This window comes from Piliocolobus tephrosceles, chromosome 13 (genome assembly GCF_002776525.5).
Source record: "Piliocolobus tephrosceles isolate RC106 chromosome 13, ASM277652v3, whole genome shotgun sequence".
NCBI lineage: Eukaryota > Metazoa > Chordata > Mammalia > Primates > Cercopithecidae > Piliocolobus > Piliocolobus tephrosceles.
In genome coordinates, this window is record NC_045446.1 from 9,532,593 (window position 1) to 9,542,080 (window position 9,488).

At 59.7% G+C, this 9,488-nt stretch overlaps 1 protein-coding gene across 3 annotated transcripts in view; it reads right to left on the minus strand.

The window, feature by feature from the left end:
- Positions 1–3,516: 3,516 nt before the first annotated feature.
- Positions 3,517–9,488, minus strand: part of SLC22A12 (solute carrier family 22 member 12) — a 9,940-nt gene continuing 3,968 nt past the window's right edge. For 2 of the 3 annotated variants that reach the window (XM_023186365.2, XM_026446534.2), the window contains exons 5-10: positions 7,196–7,319; positions 6,920–7,035; positions 5,959–6,173; positions 5,377–5,485; positions 4,933–5,136; positions 3,526–4,382 (exon numbers count right to left, since the gene is read on the minus strand). In XM_023186365.2, coding sequence (XP_023042133.1) covers positions 4,319–4,382; positions 4,933–5,136; positions 5,377–5,485; positions 5,959–6,173; positions 6,920–7,035; positions 7,196–7,319 — 832 coding nt within the window. In that variant the 3' untranslated portion in view covers positions 3,526–4,318. Of the gene's footprint in view, positions 4,383–4,932; positions 5,137–5,376; positions 5,486–5,958; positions 6,174–6,919; positions 7,036–7,195; positions 7,320–9,488 lie in introns of all 3 variants that reach the window. The other variant, XM_023186366.1, reaches the window with a different exon arrangement.

Genomic DNA, 9,488 nt, shown 5'->3' on the forward strand with positions numbered 1-9,488 from the left:
GGAGACCTCGTGTTGCCCCTTGATGGCTACTGGACTCACATCTCGGGGCATGTGTGCCTGGGCACTGACCTGGGTGCGGGACAGATGCTGCCTCATCCTTCAGCAGCCCTTGGAGGGAGGAGGTGATTCCTGGGCTTGGAGACCTTCAGTGGCTGCTCCCAGGTCTCAAGGTGAATGAATGACCGAGTCCATGTGGTCTCCTGTTCTGCCTGACTCCAGAGTCTGTGCTCTTCCTCTCTGGGGATTTGGACCCTGGTACCCTACCTTCCCCCAAGTCCACTCTGGTTGACTGTGGGCAGCTGCTGGAACTGAAAGTGGAACCAGGGCTGGCCACCTCGTCCACCGTGTTTACTCCTTTGCGGAGACCCTAACAGGTCCATGGTCCAGACGTATTAAGAGATGGGTCTGTATTTGTTAAGCCTCTCAGTCGCAAGGGACAGATACCCACGTGTACAGCATTGTCAGGAGGGGAGAGCGAGGAGGGTTGCGGACCTCGAGGGTGGCAGTGGTGGGGCGTTGCACCACCTGGCACAGGAGACATGACTCAGCCATGCTGTGTCACTCAGGGTCCCTCTCTCGATCGGCTTCTCAGCCCTCCCCTCTGCCAGGCTTCCTCACACCCTTGGCTTGCCATCCCCTCCACTGCCCAATTCTGCATCTTGATCTTCCATCTGCAGCAGGCTCTGGCTGTTGACCAGCTCATCCTCGTGGCATTTTGCAGTTCAAAAGCCTGGTCCATCTTTAGGCCTGGCTGCCTCCATGCCTGCAGGAGCCCCACCCTTCAGCTGGGGAACATCCCTTAGTGGGAGTGGCAGGTACTGATCTGAGCAGCCTCCAGCTGTCTCCAGAGGCCAAGGTCAGTCTCATCTCCCTCTCTTCCCTCTCTCCATCCCTGAAGGGAGCTTTTGTCTTGGGACCCTCCCCACCATGGTGCCCCCCCAAGACCTCTTGAGATTCCTCCTGCAAAATCCTAACAAGGGTGAGAGAGCAGAGCCCCAGGTGTGGATTTCTATGGACTCAGCCCCTCCTTGCCCTTCTGATCCAGCTCCTGAGGGGTGAGGCTTGGGCCCTGCTTGTCCCCCAACTGCTCACAGTCTTGGAGCCAAGGTCAGCATCATTGAGGTCAGCTCTAAGCACTCGTAGAAGTCTGGGAGAGGCCCTGGTTTGGGGCATTCTTGCTAGGATGTCCTGTTCCTGGGCTGGTGATTGGAACCTCTGGGACTTCCTGTCACTACTATCTCTGACCAAGGGACGGAGACAGCTTGGATTCCCCTCCTCCCATCACAACTAGCCAAAGAAACAAAGACAGGCAGGTAGGGGCTCCTTGGTGTTAGGAAGGGAAAGAATATCCTTACTCCAGAAATTTCTGGAATGACCCTAAACAGGATAGGGGACAGTATATCAGGGTAGGGGGGCAGGAAGAGGGGCAGTCCAGGAGTTGGAAGGATGGACCCCAGTCCTCCTGGTTGCCATATGACTGTGGGACTTGGTCTTTCTCTCTGCATAAGGCAGCTCAAGGGCTTGGTTATAAGAGGACAGACTCAGTCATTGACTCAGTTTACCCATCTGTAAGAGATAGTCACCTGATTCTCAGTTTATCATCTTGTGCCTCTGAGGTTGAACTTAGCAACTGGGCCTGAGCTGAGCTCCTCGAGGTCTGGCTGGCCTGGCAGTGGCCCCAGGAGTATCCCAGACAGGCCCAGTGTCCAGGGCTTGATGGTGGCTGAGATTCCAGGCATCCTGGCTCCTTGGCGGGTGGTCCTCACAGGGATGTGTCAGGAACTTCCTCCTCAGGCCTCTCAAGGACAGGGATTTGGGGAAGAAGTTCACAGACTTGCCCTCATCAGGCAAGCCCCCAGGAGAGGGAACACCAGCCCAGCCAGTGCCCAGCACTTCTGGATAGAAACCCCCCCCTCTTGAAGGCAGATCTGGAGCCCATGGGGCTTGGTGCTACCTCTTCCCACACATCTTCCTGGGTGAGCTATGGGCTTGGCTGGAGGCAGGAAAATGAACAAAGTGAGTCCTGAGCCACTTTCCTCATCCCTGCTGCCTGAGGCCTCCACTGCCATGGGGATGAGACTGACGAGGGTAGTTATGGGTTCTTCTTTCCCTTGGCTCCTCCACAGCAGGGTGCCCCCACAGGCTCTGAGGTTGGGGCCCCTGTGGTGGGCATCAGAACAGCGTGTGTCCCAAGCATAGGCTTGCCATTCGGGTGGGCTTGCGGCTGCTGCTGAGGGGGGCCCTTCTCCCTTCGCCGACACCCACTTGGCTACGGCAAGGGGGCTCACTCGCCAGAGGAAGAGGGCCCTGGGCCTTCCCAGCTTTCAGGGCCTCTTGAGTTAATCGAGGGGTGACGTATGTTGGAAGCAGACAGGCCTTGGGTCCTGAAAGGTCGTGACTACCTGGAAGGACCAGGAGCAAGGCCACTCAGGATGCGGGCAGAGGGGTAGCCCAGACCCCCTTGGTGAGCTGGAGGGATATCCCAGAAGACAGGAGGGGACATCTCCCACCAGCCCTGGGTTCTGCCTTCTAGAAACTTCTGGATACCCTAAGGTCCCAAGAATGCTGTTCAAGGGTTCGAAAGGGCACTGGGCCTCAGCTGGGCAGCAGATAGACAAAAGACAAGTCCAGGGCAGGCTGAGATGACTTTGTATTCAGGCATCTTCACAAATGGGATTCCTGCCCAGGGTTCTTTACTGAGGGGTGACCCCAGGTAGATGGCCAGAGGACACGCCCCCCAGAGGCCCAGAGGCTGCAGCTGACAAGACCAGGCCAAGAAGTGACCCCCTTCCTGTGGGGGCAAAGAGTTGCTTTCTGTTTTCCCATTCCATGCGTGTGCATGTGCATGTGGGCACATGTGTGCACACGTGGCTAATGTGTGTGTGTGTGGGGGGTGGGGCACAGCCCTCGGTCAAGGTGCCTGGAAGTAGCAAGGCAGGCACAGGTGGACCAAAGACTATCTGAGCATGGCCCCAGGGTGGCTCAGGTGACTGGGTGGGCAGCAAATGGCTTCTGCCTGCATCCAGACCTCTGTGTGCGCTGCACCGTTTCCCCGCGAGCCGTGCCTATGGACACTGTGGGCCCCTGGCCTTGCCGCTGCCTCCCGGAGAGTTACTGGACACCCAGATGGTGAGGCTGGGTTGGGAGAGGCTGGGGATGTTTGTGGCCAGAGTGGGGCTCTGGAGGCCTACTGACGGGTTTGAATCCTGATACTGCCCTCACCTAACTGAGTGTCATGGGCAATCGGGTTCTTCAAGCCTCAAGTTTTTTTCATCTGTAAAATGGGGCAACGTTTGCCCTACGGGGTTCAGGAAAAAGTGAAGTGAGATGATGCTTTGAGGTGTCCAGCACAACACGGGGCCCACAATAGGGGCTGGAAACAGCAGCCACTGTGGCCTGGCACCTGGGGCAGGAAAGCTGGCCTGGAAAAGGCCCATCCCAGCAAGGAGGCCCCAGAACTTTCCTCCTTCCCCCGACCTGGGAGGACCCTGGGGGGTCATCACTGGAGTCAGTGAGGGGCAGCCATTCAGTTTTTCCTTTATTCAATCCCTTGCACCAGTGCCCCCCTGGCCCAGCTCTGTGTGGGAGCTGGGACATGGGGTCATGGGACCGCACCAACCCTTTGGGAGCTCCTAGGCTGGCAGGGTGGGAGAAGGCAGGCTTGTGGCTGTAACTGTGGGTAGAAGTTTCACGGGCATCTCAGGCTGGCCCTAGAGCCCTGGAAGGGGGTCTGGGTTTGGGGGTTAAGTGGAGTCTGTCAGGGATAAGGGTGGGAAGGGGACAGCAGGCAGAGGATGTGGCGGGCAGGTGGCTGAGGTCTGGAGGGACGTGGAGAGGGGCCAGGGGTAAGGCTAACAAGGGCTTCTGGGTAAAGCTGTGGAGCTGAGACTCTACTGCTTGTGCGGAGCCAGGAGACGTCTTGACCTTGGATGGTGGTTAGCTCTGAGCTCTGGGCAGGTGGACGGGTGTGGGCGAACAAGTGGCAGTGAGGAGGCAAGCAGAGGGTTGGCAAGGCCAGCTCGTTCCCCTGGGCCTGACCCCTCTGCTCTCTGAAGCCATGAGGGCAGGGCGGGCTGATGGTGCACTGGGCCGCCTTCTGCAAATCAAACTGTTCTTTGCCCCTTCAGTATTGAAGGGGGCCCTTTGGACTGTGAGAGGGGCAGGGCTCAGCTGGAGGGGCAGCCCTGGGGGAGAGTGGGGACCTCAGAGGACAGCCTCTGGGCCTCTGGAAATGGAGGGCTTTGCTTTCCTCCTGCCTTCTCCAGAGGACAGAAGAAGCCTCTTCCTCCAACTGTCCCATCGCGGGCTCCCCACGAGGCTAAAATTGTGTGGATTTCAGGACAGAGTTCTCCAGTGTGCCATGTGTCGCCTTCTTCACTGCCCTGTTCAGGAAACACACGGGGGTGTGTCTTGGGGGTGCAGAGTAGCCCCTGACCTTTGACCTGTATCCATCCCAAGGGCTCCAGGGAATGCCACCACCCTGCTCTCAGGGGCCCAGAACTGAGCTCCCAAGCATGTGATGGGTGGGGAGTATGTGTGCAGTGACTGCCCTGTCAGTCATCAGGGCTGTAGAGGTAGAATCTGGGGCCTGTGAGGTCCCCCAACAAGAGCTGGATCTCCCTCTCACAAAGGACTATCCACTCTTCTCCCTTTGGCCTCTCTCGGGGTGGACCTGGGGGAGCTTGGCCATTTGTGCCTCGAATGGTGGAGTGAAGGGCAGAGGACAAAGCCGTGGGTCAAAGCACTGCCAGCTGGAGACCGAGCCCTGGGTTGCCACTCTCCCAGAGATGTACTGTGTGACCCTGGGCCTATCCTATCTGTCTGGGCCTCTGCTTCCCCCTCCGTCCAGTGATGGGAATGGGTGAGCAGGCTGCCCTGTGCTGGGGTTCTCTGGTGGGAGGGAGGGCTGGTCCCAAGGCTGGGTCCACTCACTGGTTGTGCACATCTTGGATGGTATCGGGCAGCGGCAGGCTCTGGGTCTCGGGCAGAAGCAGTGCGGCCAGGCCACTCAGCACCGGCACCGTCCCGTATACCAGCAAGGGCAGCCAGGGGCCATGGACACCCAGCAGCCGGACCAGAGGCCCCAGGATGGCTCCTCCACGGGCCGCCATCTGGCCCAAGCCCACTGCGGTCATCCTGCCAATGCAGATGCGCCTGTCAGCACCTGGTCTGCCTGCCCACATCCTTGATCCCGTACCCAGGCCAGGCCCACTTGGCCCAGGGAGGCCCAGGGGGTCAGGCTGGGCTTGGGACGCACCTGAGCAGCCCCAGGACCATGCAAGAGGGAGATGCATGACATGAACATCTAGGTCTGGGAGAAGCCACTCCCAGCTCAGCCCAGGGCTCCCCTCTCCTGGAGCCCAGGCCCAGCCTCACCTGAGCACGGTGGGGAAGAGCTCACTGCTGTAGATGGTGATGCAGGTGAAGGCGGCCCCCACCCCGCCCAGCCCCAGCACGGCCAGGGCTGAGCGCAGAGCCCCCATTTCTGTGGGTAGAGATGGGATTAGTGAGCTTGGTGGGGGGCCCAAGATCGGATGGGGGCTCCCTTCAGCCCAGGGGGCTTGTCCTTGAGCTGCAGGCCTCTTTGCAAATGCTTGGGAGTCATCTCCATCTGGGGGTCCTGTCCTGCGTGGCCTCATGGCCACACCCGCAATCTGCTTCCCACTCAGACATCTGGAGCCAGCCCTGGAGTCCTCTTGGCCCCGTTTCCCTCCCCCTGCATCGCTCAGTTCTCATTTTAACGCCACACTTTTCCCTGGTGCCACCCCTGCCACTCCTTCACCGTTCTCGCTGGCTCAGCGCAGACACTGCCCTCTGTCCCTAGACGGCTCCAGCAGCCTCCTTCCTAACAGGGTACCTGCTCTAGTCCAGCACCTCCAAGGAGGTGCCGAGGTCTCTGTTCCCAACCCGACCCCCCTGAGGTAGGGAAGCCTCTGGTGTACAGCTTTGTCCCCTCACCGTGGGGCACCAGCGTGTTGGCCAGAATGCAGAGCCCTGCCAGCAACAGGGATGCGGCCTGCGTGGGGCGGCGGCCCAGGCGGCTCAGCAGCAGCAGGGCGCCCATCTTGGCCGGGATGTCCACGACACCAATGAACATCTGGAGCAGGAAGATGTTGTTTCCCAGGGCCTGCAGGTCCAGGGCCAGGCCGAAGAAGGTGAAGCCAAAGGCGAACCTGGGGCGGGGTCAGGGGAGTCAGGGTGGGGGTGGGGGTAGGGGGACAGTGGGCAGGATGGGAACAATGGGCGGGGGGCGGTCAGGGTGGGGGCGCGCTGCTCTTAGGTCAGTGTTCTGGCCCTTCAGCTGCAGCTCTGTGGGGTGGGGCCAGTCTCCAGACCGTTTCCCAGGTCGCTTTGCCAACATGGCTTTCCTTTGGGTTTGGCTGATGGGAGGTGCTGGTGAGAGGCTGGAGGAGGGGAGAAGCGGGGGGTTTCTGCCTCCCTCTCTGTGTGGAGGCTTTGTCTGGGAGTGACTATGTTGCTTCCGTGGCTCCAGCTGCCGCTAAACAGGCCCTCCTCCTTGGCCTTGGCGGTTTTGGTCTTTGCTGGATGGCCGTGGGTCCCGGGCTCTGATGAGCCCGCTCTGCCCTCCCCAGCCCCTCCACACCGGGCAGGGGTGCTTGCTGCCCATGCTGTTGCCTGGATCACCCCATCATGCTGCCTGGCTCCCAGCCCTCCCAGAAGCTTTGTTAAGGATCCTGCCTACCGCATCTCTTCTATCTGCCTTGCCCCTTATTAAAGCCCTTCAGTGAGCCCACCCGGCCTGGGCTGTCTCCTGTCGGGAGTGACTGACAGAGGGGAAGGTGTCTGTGCTGCAGGCCAGCGGGACCAAGCAGAGCCAGCAGAGGCCAGGGCCATGTGCCAGCGAGAGCCCCGATTCCAGGTTCCCCTGTGGAGGTGGGGTTGGGGGAAGGGCGTCTACCAGCACAACATGGAGATACAGATCCGGAAGCGCAGTCCGGGCGTGCGGAGCAGTGTGCCCAGGCTGGCGGGAGCCTGGTCCATGCTCAGTTCCTCCCTCATGGCTGAAAGCAAGACCTGTGGAGACGGGGTGGGTGCTGTTGGCACTGGGTGCTCCAGGTGCCTCCTCCTCTCTGAGACCTTCTTCTCAGGGAGCTGAGGTCCTTGGTGGGTCTCCCAGGGTGCAGGGCCAGGGAGAGGGTCTGAGGGTCCAGGTTCGAGGAGGATCCAGCCTTACCTCAGGGGTCAGAGTGTCCCGCACCGCCCCCTTTCCGTTGATGGCAGCCACCCTCCACAGCTCGTGCAGGCCCCGGTCCAGCCTGCCCGTGGTGAGGAGCCATCGTGCCGACTCTGCCAGCCACCTTAAGTGGAGGGGGCATGGGAGGGGTCATTGCCTGTGGCCCCCAGGGCCTGGCCTGCGCCAGCCTCAGACTGCTCCCCTGTACCCACTGCTCCAGGCGCAAGGCTCAGGGTGGCTGAGGACCCTGAAGGGCAGCCATTGGGCACCCTCCTTCCCCAGCAGGAGACCCCTTCTGCTTCCTTTCTCCCTCCTAGGAGTTGCGGTTGGGGGTATGCAGTTCTCATCCTGGGGCTGGCTGCTGGGATGGAGGGAGGGATGACTCCGTTGAACCCTTCCTGCCTCCCTCTGGACCCCACAGCCTTTCCCCTACCTCACTAGGAACCTGGCCTGGTTGCAGTCAGGGCCCCTAGGGCTACAGGACCACTGGGTCCTGGCCGCTGCCAGGACCTTGGCTATCTCCAAGGCCGCTGGGGTCCACCCCTGTCCTGGCACCTCCCATACCACACGGCCTTCCTGTCCACCCCATGGCTGCATCTTCCGCCTGCAAACATCTTAACAGCCACCCCGGGACTCAGGCTGGGAGCAGGGTCCCCAACAGCACCAGTGCCCTCTGGCTGCACCCAGTCAACCAATTCCCACACCTTCAGCACCCCTTGCGCCTGAGTCTCTGCTACCTCAGCCTCATGAGCCCTGCCCCTCCACTCCCTGTGGCAGGACTCAGCCCCTCACACTGACCTGGCTCCCACTACCCTCAGCATCAAACCGAGCTTACGCCATACCATCCTGCCCCACCTGCCGAGCGCCTGCCGTGCCCACCACTCTACACAAGGCCTGCCTCTAGGCCTTGGCTCCTGCAGGTCCTTCAGCCAAACGTGTTGTCCCCTATGAGCAGCCGGGGGGGGGGGGGCACCTGCCCTACACCCACTGGGACCCTGAGCTCCTTAGGTATTTGCAGAACAGAGGGGAGACGTGGAGATTGCAGGTGCATATTAGAGGTAGAGCTGATGAAGCCTGGTGACCCCGTGGACTTGGTGGGGGGATGGTGAGGGAGAGAGGGGCATCATGGCCACAGTGACTCAGCATCTGGTGAGTTCAGGGGCTGCTCCCCACTCTGGGGAAGCCTTGGGGAGGAGAGGTCTAAGGAGATGTTTGTGGAGACGAGACACTTATAATGGAACCATCACACAGGCAGTTGGAGGCGCGAAGCTGGAGGTCAGTGGGGGAGGCAGGACCGAGTGGAGATTTGGAGTCTGCAGCTGGGGCTGCAGGCAGGGGTGAGGCTGCCTGAGGGAGAGAGTGTGGACCATGCCTGCCACACAGCAGGGGCCACAGGTGATGGTGGCCGGATCACTGTGGGTGACCCTGGGAAGGGCAGTTTGGGTGGAGAAGAGGGAGAAAGCTGACTGGAATGTGTTGGAAGTTACTGGGAGGGAGAAAGCAGGGTCCCATTTTCAGATGTCCACACCCCAGCTTGTTCATCAAGCCTTAGGCGCAGTTTGTGAGGCCATGATGTTTGGGATTCCCTGTGAGTTCCACATAGGCAGAGACCACATGTCTGCTCATAGCTGGTGTCAGCCAGCGCCTGGCATCTGGTAGGTGCTCAGTAGTTATTTGTCGAATGAATGAAATAATGAATGAATTAATGGGCACTTCTTCAGCCCTGTGGGAGCATGTCTACCAAGGAAAGGGGGGTGCAGCTCTGTGGCCCTGCATCAGCATGAGAACCAGGAGGGGTGCCTTGGAATTTGTATCGCTGACCTTTGCCTTCCACTCTCTACCCTCTTGGTGTTGGGAGTCAAGCTGCCATCCCAGAAGGCTGTCAGAGACAGTTGCCTCCTTGTGGAGCCACTGTATGAGATGTAATTGTCTCCTGCTCTGAGGAGTGGCTGCAAATTGTTATTCCACTCCAAACTGTTGGATGGGAGAGATTTGTGAAGTGAGCCTTCTTCCTAGTTTGGGTGTAGGCATCTGCTCACCACTGGGCCCTCAACTGTGCTCCTTTCTGTGGTGGTCCTAATGGCCAAACAACTACTAAGTTCAGGGTCCGTGTATGAATGATCCAGGCTCAGCCCTGCCCTCAAATGGCCTCCATCCATCCATCTATCCATTCATCCATCCAGTTCATCCAATTCATCCACCTATCCATCCATTCAACCATCCATCCATCCATTCCATCCATCCATCCATTCCATCCATCCATCCATCCATCCATCCATCCATCCATCCATCC